At 41.2% G+C, this 14,425-nt stretch overlaps 1 protein-coding gene across 1 annotated transcript in view; it reads left to right on the top strand.

Moving 5' to 3' along the window:
* Positions 1–11,598, top strand: part of ATM (ATM serine/threonine kinase) — a 64,371-nt gene extending 52,773 nt beyond the window's left edge. The window contains exons 53-62 of the mRNA XM_070942862.1: positions 60–142; positions 755–895; positions 1,493–1,609; positions 3,090–3,239; positions 5,027–5,192; positions 6,398–6,484; positions 7,714–7,828; positions 8,055–8,118; positions 9,261–9,397; positions 9,486–11,598. Of these exons, the coding sequence (XP_070798963.1) occupies positions 60–142; positions 755–895; positions 1,493–1,609; positions 3,090–3,239; positions 5,027–5,192; positions 6,398–6,484; positions 7,714–7,828; positions 8,055–8,118; positions 9,261–9,397; positions 9,486–9,669 (1,244 nt within the window). The 3' untranslated portion in view covers positions 9,670–11,598. The remainder of the gene's footprint in view (positions 1–59; positions 143–754; positions 896–1,492; positions 1,610–3,089; positions 3,240–5,026; positions 5,193–6,397; positions 6,485–7,713; positions 7,829–8,054; positions 8,119–9,260; positions 9,398–9,485) is intronic.
* Positions 11,599–14,425: the final 2,827 nt, after the last annotated feature.

The following is a 14,425-nucleotide window of genomic DNA, read 5'->3' as shown; positions in this document are numbered from 1 at the left end:
TATACTGACTCAATGAACAGCAAATATTTATTAATATGAGGCATGTATTGTTTATCCAGGAGGCATAAATATTCCTTCCGATCAACCTCTAATTAAGTTAAAAAATCTAGAGGATGTTGCTGTACCTACCATGGAAATAAAGGTAAATCAATTTAATTTAAATTTAAGTCTCAGTAACCATTTTTGCCCCGTTGTGTTTTGTTTTTTAAAAAGTTTGTTTATTTGTCGAGTACATATTAGATAATATATATAAGAATAAGCATGAATTGAATACATAAAATGAATACAATTAAAGGGAACATTAGGACAGGGACAGTAGGCACGCTGGTGCTCTTATGCACCTTACAGACCTCTTAGGAATGGGGTGAGATCAACAGTAGCCAGTCTAAGGTTAAAATTTTGGGGGTTTTGGGATGAAATCACAGAGCCAGGTAGTGCATTCCAGACATTGACCACTCTGTTACTGAAGTCGTATTTTCTGCAATCGAGTTTGGAGCGGTTCACTTTAAGTTTGTATTTATTGTGTGCTCGTGTATTGTTGTGGTTGAAGCTGAAGTAGTCATTGACAGGTAGGACATTGTAGCAGATGATTTTATGAGCTATGCTTAGGTCATACCGAAGGCAGCGTAGTTCTTAATTTCCTAAGCAGCAGAGAAATGAAACATCCTTTATTGTTCAGTTGAACATTTCAGTTAGAGGAGGGACAAATGTCAAGAAATATCTACACTCCATCTAAATTTCTGTGTGGTTTTAGGTGGATCCTAGTGGCAAATATGAAAATTTGATTACAATAAGATCATTCAAACCAGAATTTCGCCTAGCAGGCGGGGTCAATCTACCCAAAATAATAGATTGCATTGGATCAGATGGACAACAGAGAAGGCAGCTTGTGAAGGTGAGTTCTCTGTTTCATTATGAAATATGAACAGGATTATAGATGTGGCATTTTTGTATACTGCCAAGTTCTTCACATCAGAATAGGTATGATAAAATATTCAGTCACAAATATACGTACTATTAAGCTTATTTCTCAGTTGAGGAACACTTTAGTATGGGAGAACATACATAGAAGTGTCTGTTTCTTCCTCCAGTACCATTCTGAATTTGCACTGTTAGGTCAGGACTCTACCATGGGAGCTTCTGTATATTTTTATTTTACTGTATGAGAATTTAGATAGTAACAATGATACCTATGATAATGGTAGTGAGTTTTTTTTTGCAATGCTTACCAAAATTTTTCCACACTTTTGAGCTCCAATAAAGAAGGTTCATCTGAAGTTGCAGTTTCATTCTTACTCTCATTTAGAATGCAAAGGTTGTGAGAATGTCTGGAGACCTTTTTTTGTGATAATTGCTGTCCCTAACACATTTACATGGATGCCGTTTCCATTTGCTTCTCTGAATGTACGTAGGATCCGGTTATATAATTCTGCATTTACATTCATTCTGGGGACAATGCTATTCCTGTTGTTGTTGTTTTAATCTCTTAAAGGGGCGTGACGATCTGAGACAGGATGCTGTTATGCAACAGGTTTTCCAGATGTGCAATACTCTGCTACAGCAAGATGCTGACACCAGAAAAAGAAAACTGACCATTCGCAGATATAAGGCAAGTTTTGCATGAAAATGGCCTGCTGTAGATATAATGTTGGTGCCCTGAATGCAGAAGGAACTGCCCTGTACAAGACCATTCATTCATCTGCTGTTCCTCATTAATAACTTCTAGAATAACTGATGATGGCAGAATCTGACCACCAGGCAAACAGGTTGCCAACCTTTCTCCTCCAACAGAATAAGTTGGAGTGACTTCCGCAGGGTAGTAGTAACTTTCCAGGGCCTGACACAGACCTTGCCCAGCATCTGATGCTTGGGAACCTGCTGAGAATATAGCCTGGGACCCTTCTTTATTTATTCTATTTCTGCTTGGAGTAACAGCCAAAACTCTAGACAGATTATAACATGATTTAAATGATTTAAAAAGAAAAAAAATGATGCAATTAATGCAATTTAAATTGATATAGTGCTTGACTGATATCCATTTGTTCAGTTCAAAGTTACAATGACGCTGAACAAATAGTGGTTACAACTGATTCTCAAAGTTTCAACCATCCCTGAACATGGTTGGAATCTTGAGTGCTTGGCAATCCATTCCCATTGACAACTGGTTGCCAAGCACCCCGTGATCTTTTGATTGCCATTTATAACACTCCCTGCTGGCTTCCTCTGAAAATCTTTGGGGAAGCCAGCAGGAAAGATCACAAAATGCTGGGGACGTCTTCTCCCTTGTGAACCCCCATCCACCCCTGGACTCATGCCATGCTTCTCATGCAACCCCACCCACACGTGTGGTGCTTCTTACACACACTACCTGACCTACACAGCACCTTTCACACACACACCTGTGCACATTCCGTGATCTGCACATCTTGAACATCTTCCCCAACCCTTGTGGTGCCTTTTGTGCTTTCCCAACCTTTGCAATGACTCTCACACGTTTTCTTGTACCCTCATCAACCTCCCACACCCATGCCATGCCTTGCATACCTCTTTGCTCTTTGCTTATCTGCCCATGGACCTGGGACTGGCAACTTTCTGCCAGTTTCCCCACTGGCTTAGGCTGTGGGAAGCCAGCAGGAGATTACCTTGCTTAACAACCATGGGATTCAGTTAACAACATCAACTGGGACTGTAAGGAGTGCCGTCACTAAGTGATGGGGCTATGCTTTATGACTGCATTGCTTAGTGATCAAAATTCCAGTCCCAATTGCCCTCATAAGATAAGGACTACCTGTGTGAGCCCAGAAAGTATGAATAATATCTAGCGTTATATATTCTTCTATCTAAAATAGCAAATCCACTACTGAAATGTATTACAGCTTGTGCTCAGCTGCTGAATCTTTCCCCTCATTGTAGACTAACTTTAAAACAATCAACTTGTACATGTCCTCTTTCCTTCCTTTTTATCTTGAGAGTTTTCTTCTATCTTTCCAATGATAATCACAATTCTGTGATAATACGTTCTCTAGCACTTTCTTGATTAACCAGAGATCATATAATTCAGAATGGATCTGCTTTGTCTACCTCTTTAGGTTGTTCCCCTTTCTCAGAGAAGTGGTGTCTTAGAGTGGTGCACTGGCACAATTCCTTTGGGTGAATTCCTCATCAATACTGACAGCAGTGCTCACAAACGCTATAGACCACAAGACTACAGTAGCTTAGACTGCCAAAAGAAAATGTTGGTAAGTCTGCTACGTTAAATCAAGCCAATTAATGTTTCTTCATTTGTAGAAACTGGATGTAAGAAAATTGATGGGGTAATAGAAATATGGTTGTCTACATGAGAGACAATCATGTTGTCAAACAGTGACCCAGGATTCACTGAGAAAAGTAATATGACCTCAGAGACATTTACCATGTAATAGGAATTTGGTCTTCAAATCAAATTTAGCCAAGCAGTGGTACAGATGGATCAAACTGTCAAGTATAATGACATGATGACACATTGGCACAGTGAAGCCAATATGAAATCAAGAACAATAAGAAGGACATAGCATATTTGAAACCCTGATTGCAAGGAGAATGTCTTCAGATGAGATACCACCCTGAAAAAAAATATTTTCTTTTGTAGCTATCTGCCTTCCCTCACTTTATGTGGGATGCTCCAATGAATTTGGAAGCCATTTTTGGCTGATGATCATTTCTTTTAGTAGCTCATCCCAAGGTGTTTGCCAGTTAAAGCTAAAATAAACCCTTTGAGTTGACCCAGAAATGGCTCCCTGGCAGTGCCGATAGGATCCTACTAATCAGTTCCAGTTGACATTTTCATTTCATTTCATTTCATTTTATTAGATTTCTATACCGCCCTACTCCCGAAGGACTCAGGGCGGTGCACAGCCAAACAATAAAAACACATACAATACAAAATTTAAAAATAGAATAAAATCAAATTAAATAATTTTGGCCCCGACAAATTTAAAACCCCAAACTTTTAAAACCAATTTAAAATTGAATATATAAAAACTAAAAGATATTTAAAATTTTAAAAATCTTTTATAAAAGAGGGGGAAAATTAGGCCAGGCCGGCCTGGTGAAATAGTAAGGTCTTTAAGGCGTGGCGGAAGGTGCGCAGATCCGGGATCCTCCGTATCTCTGGGGGGAGTTCGTTCCAGACAGTAGGTGCCCCCACAGAGAAGGCTCTCCCCCCGGGGGCCGCCAGTCGGCATTGTTTGGCTGACGGCACCCGGAGGAGCCCCTCTCTATGGGAGCGTACCGGCCGGTGGGAGGCTATTGGTGGTAGTAGGCGGTCCCGCAAGTACCCGGGTCCTAAGCCATGGAGCGCTTTAAAGGTGGTAACCAGAACCTTGAAGCGCACCCGGAAGACCACCGGGAGCCAGTGCAGCTCGCGCAGGAGGGGTGTTACATGGGAACGCCATGTCGCTCCCATTACCACCCGCGCGGCCACACTCTGCGCCAGTTGGAGCCTCCGGGTGCTCCTCAAGGGGAGCCCCATGTAGAGAGCGTTGCAATAGTCCATGTGCCCTGAAATTTCTGCAGTTTTCAAAGGTAGCACTACATGTAGTCCCTGCAATAATCTAGACAGCATTACCAGGTTCAAGGCTACTGTATCTTGATTGCAGAACTCTAGAAGATCAATCAATGGCAGCAAAGAGAAAATCTCTCTTTAAATTCATCTGGTGGGATTTTTTTTGCTGTTGTTGTTTATTTATCTATCTATCTGTTTTAAAGGTTCTTTTGCTGTCCAGATGAGAGAGCCCTGCCAAATTCAGTACTTTATCCACCACATTATGGTGTTTCTTTACAATGTTATCAGAATATCTAGTGCTCATTTTCATATGCATTCATACTTTGTAGGAAAGAGTTGTTATTTTCTTGTGTAATTGCAAGGCTACTTGTATTTGAAAGCATTTTTCATACAATCTCTATTCATACACAAAAGAAACTGCACTTAGAATTAACAGGAGAAAAGAAATAAATATCTCTAAACTATTTGTGGTTTCCTTCAAAGGATGCACAAAAGAAAGATTTTGAAGAAAAATACACTATTTTCATGGATATATGCCAGAATTTTCAACCTGTGTTTCGCTATTTCTGTATGGAAAGATTTTTGGATCCAGCGGTGTGGTTTGAGAAAAGGTTGGCATACACTCGAAGTGTTGCCACTTCATCTATAGGTATTATAAAATATAATAAATTGTTTTATCAAGCTTCTTATCATATTTACTAATAAATGAAGGAATTTTATTAATTTTCTATGAAGAGTTCTTTGCCAGCGGAGTTGCTGCAGAGAAAGAGTAGGCAATATAGAGCCTACAGTAGCTATAAATGGAGACAATCTTTTACTGATTTAACTTTTGGCATTGGGCAAAATCTAATAGTAAGATGGTTCTTTGCAAAGGCAAATTGTTTCTTTTTGTCCTTTGGAATGGGAGAGGGAATTGTATTATTTTAAACTAGCGGCTGGCATCTTTTAGATGGCCAGAAGTGATCCAATATTTTTCAGGAATTCAAGGGCCACAGTTGTAGGAAGGATGATGCAAAGGGCACAGGGAAGCATCACACAGATACTATCAGCCACGGTCCGTTCCCCCCCTCCCCCCCCCCGGTAGTTGCTTGTATCTGGGCTTGCTTGCTTATTTGATTGATTGATTGATTGATTTCTATAGCCACCCATCTCAACAGATGACTCTTTTAACATATATAAAGTCTACTTTGGAAATTCATTGTCATTTTTACATCTCAAAATCATGGTTATCATGCCACTAATAATTAGCAGTTATGATTGGAAAAGTTTCTGGAAGCCAGACTAAGAGAGGCACAACACTCCAAGTTGCTCCTTTATTGATGTAATATTTGTGACTTTCCCTTTCAAAATGGTAGGAAACTACACTGTTGATTTTTCAGATAGGATTCCAGAAACTCCACAATGGGTTTGCAAACTGTTAACTCTTAACCATTTTGTGCTTTTTAAAATGATGAACTCAGTTTTGGTAAGTTAAATATTTTAATAGATTGTGTAGATAGTTACTTTTATTATCTTCCTATTTTTATTGAGGATAGCTAATGAAAAACAAACTGTTAATTAGAGTTTAAAATAAATATGTTTTATATATTATCAATACAGAAATATAATTATATGAAAATATTAACTCTGTACTAGAGCTGCATACAGTATGTATTAGCTATTAACTATCTGCAGCTCTTTATCCCTTGAAAAGATATTTCTGAAAATCAGGGCATTATTGGAGCATTAGATTGTCTTGTTAGATTATGGTGAGGAAGGGGAAGAAACTCACTCTTCATATTTGTAGTAGGTTTTCAAAAAAATAAAGACTGGATACAAGTACTTCTGGATTAATTTTGGATATTTCCATTTCAGTTGGCTATATACTTGGTCTCGGAGACAGGCATGTACAGAATATTCTGCTAGATGAAGAAAGTGCAGAACTTGTACACATTGATCTAGGTATGTACCAAGCAAAGGAATCAAGGGTTTAGATTTTGATGTGAGTCCCATTCAGGCATTATAAAAATAAGCAGATTCACCATTCTGATTAACTCTGCTCTTTCTCCTATGTATTGTACGGTTGTCTGAAGAAGAAAAACCTCACAGGTATGAAATGGTGCATCATTGCTTGCACTAAGGCTTTTTGCTATACTCCATGAATATACTCCAGATACTCCATGAATAATATTGATGTAAGAGGGGTGTCTCAAGTTTCTAAACATCAGCATAGGGCTTTACCATTGATTGAGTCATAGAGGAAGGAACAATGTAACATAAAAGAATGAAGTAAAAAATGCAAAAGTTATACTATGAACTCCAAAAACATTGACAAGATTGGTCATATTTCTTCTTGCCCCTGTTTTTGAAAAGACACAACAAGTAGTCCTCAATTTACAATGCCAGTTGGGGCCAGAATTTCCATCCCTAAGCAGCATATATGTAAAGCACAATTACATTGCTTAGTGACAGCAATCCTTGCATTCCTGGTTGCTGTTGTCAGTTGAATCTCACAGTCATTAGGTGAGGCAGCTTCTTACCAGTTTCTCACAACCAAATCAGAGGGGAAGCTGACAGAAAGTTGTAAGACCCAGGTGCTTGCAAGCAGGATGGCAGGGAAGGTAAGTGGCTGCTGCCAGGTGCAAAAAGACCCAACGATGCCAGGGAATTGTCGTGATGGTCAGGGAAGGTGCACAGGTGGCAGGGAGGTGCAGCAAGGATCCGGGAGTGTAAATCCAGGGGGGTTAGGAGAGGGTGCATGAATATGGGAGCTTTACTCTTATGACTTGACCTTCCCTGCCAGCCTCCCCATTGACTTTCTGGGGAAGCTGGTGATCACAAATGGTGATCACGTGATCATGGCGGAGTGCAGTTGATTGTAATTGCAAGCCTGTTGCCAAGCACCCATATTTCAATCACATGTCCACAGGGATGCTGGGACAATGGAACTCAAAGCCCAGTTATAACCAGTGATGTCATTACTTTGAATGTTTGCTAAATGAATGGTCGAAAATGGAGCACTACTGTAATTTAATAATCATTAAAAATATGTACAGTTACCTCATTGCTGCAATCAACTGTATTTCCTGCCTTTTAAAAATAATGCTTCTAATGCTATATTGGTAGATGGGGGTTGGGGAAAGTGCTTTTAACACAGTGACCTTCGACTTCTGCTTTCTTTTCTCCACTAGGAGTTGCCTTTGAGCAGGGCAAAATCCTTCCTACTCCAGAGACTGTACCTTTTAGGCTAACAAGAGACATAGTCGATGGCATGGGCATTGCTGGTGTTGAGGGGGTCTTCAGGAGGTATGTTACTCCTTTCAAAGCATTTTAGCATTATGTATGCCAGGATTTCAGTTTTTACAGTTTGGGAAATTGAGTTGGTAAGAACCGTTTTCATTTATAAAAATGTACCCCATGTGAGCTGATTGTAAACTTTATTATTACCTAGAAAAAATACATTGTAAGGTTTTCTATAAAAGTTAAAATAGAAACTGGTTGTGACATTAAAATCTGTTTGGAAATCATTTAGATGCTGTGAAAAAACCATGAATGTTATGAGAAATTCTCAAGAAGCCCTGCTAACTATTGTAGAAGTAAGTGTTTCTTGGCTAAATATAACATTGAAAGTAATTCTTATATTAAATATACTTTGGTGTGTTGGACTACTATAGTCCATATTTAATATTTTGCATCCCAAAAGACAGTTTAGTTGGTAAGTAGATTAAAAATTCTGATTCTTCTCCTATCTCAATGAACATTGAAACGGAGGTAATGTAATACAAATAGTGCATTATTACTGAAACAAGTTAATATTATTCTGAATTCATGAATGAGTTCATGAGTTCAAATAAAGCAGACTTATAGAACAAGAAATATTAGACTGACATTCAATCATTTTAACACTAAGTAAAAAAACAAAGCAGTCGGCCAATTTGGGAAGGTGTTCAGAAATCTCTTCATGTTGTATTGCTTGATGATACAAAGATATGGCAAACAGCAGCATAGGCACAGACTTCAGAAAACGGATAATAATTTACTATGAATCATGTTGGAACTTTGAATTAAGGGCTACGGGGGTCTGCCTATCCATCTATCTAAATAGCTATGTAATGGATAACTGTGAAGGCTCCTGAAGGGATATAAGAACCTAAGTAATGGCCTGCTGGATCAGAACTCTGCCCATCTGGTCCAGCAGTCTGTTCACAACAGTATCCAACCAACTGCACAATGAAGCCTGCTAGTCACCCAGCAAATGGCCTTCAGAGGCAGTCACTGCCATCAAAGCTGACGGCCCTTGACCACCATGACTTTCATAAATTGGGCCAACCCTGTTTTGAAGCCAGCCATCCTGGTAGCCAGCACCACATCTCATGGTAGCAACTTCTCAAATTGAATTACGTATTGTGTAGTAACATACTAATCAAGTGTTGGTTTGGGAAGGAGCTACAGTCTCCTTTCCAGACCCCAGTTGCTGTACTGCCAAAATAAAAAAATCCATATACTTTACAGCCATAAAACCTTGAATGAGCATTCTTCCTGTCAGTGAACAGAAATAAGAGCCAGTAACAAAATATAACACTTGGGATTGCAGATTGAGGCAACCTTATCTCTATTTATTTGATTTGGTTATTTGATGGAACCAGATTTCAATAGTTGAATGTATGGGTTGAACAATTCTGAATTTTGGCCTAGAAGTTCAGTTTAGGAACATAATTGTGTCTCCTTTGATATTTAGGTACTTCTATATGACCCTCTTTTTGATTGGACCATGAATCCTTTGAAAGCTTTATATCTGCAGCAAAGGTCAGAAGATGAAGCTGATGTCAGCTCCAACTTCAGTAGTGCTGATCAAGGATGTAACAAAAAAGCAAAGTAAGGACAAATTTTATTATTATTTTGTATTTTTTGTATTTATGAATTAGTATCTGTCTGCCTCCTAAAACCCTTGTTTCCTTCTCAGTAATGAAAACCAGTTGTTCAATAAAGTGGCAGAGCGTGTTTTGATACGACTTCAGGAGAAACTTAAAGGAATGGAAGAAGGTACAGTGCTCAGCGTGGCCGGCCAGGTGAACTTCCTCATACAGCAAGCCATGGACCCCAAAAATCTTAGCCGCCTCTTCCCAGGGTGGAAACCATGGGTATAAAAAATATACTATAAGGAAATAAGACACGATTTCCAGAAGCTGTTACAAACATTTAATGGTTGCTAAGGAAAGTAGAATTTAGAAATATTACATGGAAAATGTTGAATAAAAAAGTGTTACTGTATTGCACTTATTCCAATGTGATGAAAGCAATATCAGTGTTGTACTGTAAGCTCTGTCCTTTTTTTATATATATTTAAGATGAAAGCAGTAAGATTCTGTGGACGTCCCAGAAGGATTTGTCTTTTGCTTGCATTGGTATAACTAGGAACATAGCTTCCTGGTCTTAACCCGCAGACAAGAATTTCAGGAAATTAACATTATTACAATTTGCGTTAACAAAGAAAATATTTTTCAGTAAGCCCTACTCCTTCTTTGGTTTAAGAATGTTAACTGCAGCATAGTAGTTCTTATTTCTGCTGCATTTAAAATGATCAAACTGACATCAAGCCTGTTACTGCAATACGGTCACGTTGCCTTTCTCCTAGACAAGACGAGAGAATGTACTCAAAATAAAAATGTGCATCATCCATGCATGTTAACAATGATGCTACTATAGCATCCTGCTATATAAATATTTAGGGATTTCTGATTTATAATATATATAAAGTTGTAGGCTTTTTAAAAAGCAGTAACAGGAAATTGTATTTATTTATATAAAATGTATAATGTACAGGGGACGTGGTGGCCCAGTGGCTAAGACACTGAACTTGTCAATCGAAAAGGTCGGCGGTTCGAATTCCTAGCACCGCATAACGGAGTGAGCTCCCGTTACTTGCCCCAGCTTCTGCCAACCTAGCAGTTCGAAAGCATGTAAAAATGCAAGTAGAAAAATAGGTGGGAAGGTAACAGTGTTCCGTGCGCCTTCAGCGTTTAGTCATGCCGGCCACATGACCACGGAATTGTCATCAGACAGCGCTGGCTCTTCGTCTTAGAAACGGAGATGAGCACCGCCCCCTAGAGTAGGGGACGACTAGCATGTATGTGCAAGGGCAACCTTTACCTTTACCTATATAATATATGTGTGGTTCTGAAGACATTTCAAAAGAAAAGTAGAAATTCACAATAACACCTACAATCAGAAATAATTGTATAGTGCTACATAGTGCATTACTTTTCATTATTACTGAAGAGTGCAGTTCTTTGACTTGACAGACAAACTGGCATAATCTATCCTACTTCATGCTATAATAATGTAGGAAGGGAATTTTTCTTTTTTTTTTTTTACAAATGAATGTGGACATAGATTTCTTACAAACACAATAATTCCAGTAAAAGTTTTAGTTTATACTACCATAGCAAGAACTTCCTATGTCCAACTAGTACAGTAATCTTGTTCTATATCATGGGAAAGATAGCCTTATTTTATATTTCATTATTAATTAAATTTAGTTCCGTAATAAGCTAATCCTTTTTGTTGTAACTTGTATGTGCACTTTGGAACCTGAAAGAAGTTACTGAAGGAACTTTGTGAATTAAAATATATTGTAAGCACTATTATGAGCATATGCTTTTTTTTTTTTTTTTTGGAGAAACAATGCACTATTCATGTGGAAGTATTTTTTTATTTGCTTTGCGTTAGATTACTATTTGTGTATTGATATGCTATGAGATGCAGAGGTCCTAAAAAGTGCCTTTTAAAATGTACAATAAAGCCAAATTCTTTTGAACATGCATTTCTCTTTCATATCTATTTATTATAGTCCATTTGTGCATAAAGCCATAGTGAGCTATAAAAAGAATGGAAGAATTTTGTCTGTTTGCCTTTAAATTGGTATGTGGAAAATTCATATTCGTATTATAGTTGACAGGATGGGAAAGCTAATATTTCAGATTTCAGTAGAGACAGCCTTGAATGCTCAAATTTTCCAGCTACTGATTGATGGTCGCTCAGGTTGTTTATAGATTGATGCCAAACCTCAGCAGGGACCTTCTTCTGTTATCACTACCTAAACAATAATATTTATTTATTTATTTATTTATTTATTTATTTATTTATTATATTTCTATACCGCCTTTCTCCCGTAGGACTCAAGGCGGTGTACAGTCAAGAAAAATATAGACACACAAACATCATAAAATTGCTAATTAAAATTGTTACTTAGTTTGGTCAATTAAATAAAACCCAGAATTAGATAACATTTAAAAAAATCATTTGCATGTTTGTATGTTTAGCCCTGCCTGTTGGAACATCAGGGTCTTGAGGGCACGGCGGAAAGCACGGAGATCAGGGATATGCCGTATCTCCGGGGGCAGTTCATTCCAAAGGGTTGGAGCCCCCACAGAGAAGGCCCTCCCCCTGGGAGTCGCCAGTCGACATAATTTGACTGACGGTACCCTGAGTAGTCCCTCCCTGTGAGAACGAACTGGTCGGTGGGAGGCTATTGGTGGCAAAAGACGGTCTCGTAGGTACCCAGGTCCTAAGCCATGGAGCGCTTTAAAGGTGATAACTAACACCTTGAATCGCACCCGGAAGACCACCGGGAGCCAGTGCAGCTCGCGTAGGAGAGGTGTTACATGGGCGTAATGAGCTGCGCCCATAATCACCCGCGCGGCTACGTTCTGGACCAGTTGGAGCCTCCGGGTGCTTTTCAAGGGGAGCCCCATGTAGAGAGCATTACAGTAGTCCATACGGGAGGTAACTAGGGCATGAGTGACCGTGCGCAAGGCGTCCCGATCCAGAAAGGGACGCAACTGGCGGATCAGGCGAACCTGATAAAAGGCACCCCTGGCCACGGCCGTCAAATGATCTTCTAAAGATAACCGTGAATCCAGGAGGACACCCAAGTTGCGGGCCCTCTCTGTGGGGAGCAAGATCTCATCCCCTATTGTCAGTGATGGTACCAGCTGACTATACCGGGACGCCGGAAGCCACAGCCACTCGGTCTTGGAGGGGTTGAGTCTGAGCTTGTTTCTCCCCATCCAGATCCGCACGGCCTCCAGGCAACGGGACATCACAGCAAGGGCATCATTGGGGTGGTCTGGGGTGGAGATGTATAGCTGTGTGTCATCAGCATACTGATGAACACTCACCCCAAAACCACGGATGATCTCACCTAGCGGTTTTACATAAATGTTGAACAGAAGGGGTGAGAGGACTGACCCTTGCGGCACCCCACAAATAAGGTGCCTCGAGGTCGACCTCTGCCCCCCTGCCAACACAAACTGCGAACGGTCAGAGAGGAAGGAGGAGAACCACCGAAGAACAGTGCCCCCTATTCCTAACCCCTCCAGCCGGTGCAGTAAGATACCATGGTCGATGGTATCAAAAGCCGCTGAGAGATCTAATAGGACCAGGATAGAGGAGCAACCTCTGTCCCGAGCCCTCCAGAGATCATCCACCAATGCGACCAATGCCGTTTCTGTGCTGTATCGTGACCTGAAGCCCGACTGGAACGGATCCAGATAGACAACTTCATCCAGGTATCGGGGTAGTTGTCGCGCCACCACACTCTCAACAACCTTCGCAACAAAGCGAAGATTGGAGACTGGACGATAATTTGATAATATAGCCGGGTCCAGGGAAGGCTTCTTGAGGAGGGGCTTCACAACCGCCTCTTTCAAGGCGGCGGGAAAGACACCCTCACTCAGGGAAGCATTTATAATCCCCTGGAGCCAGCCTCGTGTAACCTCCCGGGAGGCCAGTACCAACCAGGAGGGACACGGGTCCAATAAACATGTGGCAGCGTTAAGCTTGCCCAGAATCCTGTCCACGTCCTCAGGAGCCACAGAGTCAAACTCTTCCCAGATAACGCTCTCAAGACCTGCCCCCGTCTCCTCCCCTGGATCTACCCAATCGGAGTCCAGGCCTTCCCGAATCTGAGCGACTTTATCATGCAGGAATTGTACAAAATCCTCAGCTCGACCCTTTAAGGGATCTTCCCGTACCCCCACCTGAAGTAGGGAGCGGGTCACCCTAAACAGCGCAGCTGGGCGGTTCTCTGCAGATGCAATAAGAGCGGAGAAGTAGCTAGACTTCGCCGCTCTTATCGCCACTAGGTAGATCTTAATATAAGATCTCACCTGTGTTCGGTCAGATTCAGATCGGCTTGTCCTCCAATCACTCCAGGCGTCTTTTCCGACGCTTCATCTCTCTCAGCTCCTCGGAAAACCAAGGAGCTAGACGAGATCGGCATCGGGTCAGAGGCCGCAAAGGCACGACACGGTCCAAGGCCCCAGTAGCCGCCCTGTCCCAGGCGACCACCAGGTCCTCAGTCGAGTCGTGAGCCAGAGTCTCAGGAAATGGCCCAAGCTCCATCAGGAACCTTTCGGGGTCCATCAGGCGCCTGGGACGGAACCATTTGGTTGGTTCCGTCTCCCTGCGGTGGGTGGAAGTGACTTGAAAGTCCATGTGAAGGAGAGAATGATCAGACCATGACAAGGGCTTGATGTCTATATCCCCTATTCTTAGATCATTCAGCCACTGATCAGAGATAAAAATCAAGTCCAGAGTGTGATTCCCCAAGTGGGTGGGGCCTTGAACTACCTGGGTCAGGCCCATGGCCGTCATGGAAGCCATGAACTCCCGAGCCGTCTCCGACATCTCACCAGCAGATGGCAGGTTAAAATCCCCCATAACAATAAGTCTGGGGGTTTCCACCGCCACCCCGGCTATAATGTCGAGCAGCTCAGGCAGGACCGCTGTTACGTGGCAGGGAGCCAGGTACGCAATCAGTAGGCCCATCTGAATCCCCTGACCCCACTTCACAAGGAGGGACTCACATCCGGCTATCTGAGGAACAGTGGCCTCCCTCGG

Source organism: Pituophis catenifer, unplaced genomic scaffold, assembly GCF_029215685.1.
Source record: "Pituophis catenifer annectens isolate HBS135680 unplaced genomic scaffold, rPitCat1.0.hap2 SCAF_4, whole genome shotgun sequence".
Classification (NCBI taxonomy): Eukaryota; Metazoa; Chordata; class Lepidosauria; order Squamata; family Colubridae; genus Pituophis; species Pituophis catenifer.
The sequence above is the reverse complement of the archived record's forward strand: the minus strand, read 5'-3'. Positions and strand labels throughout refer to the sequence as shown.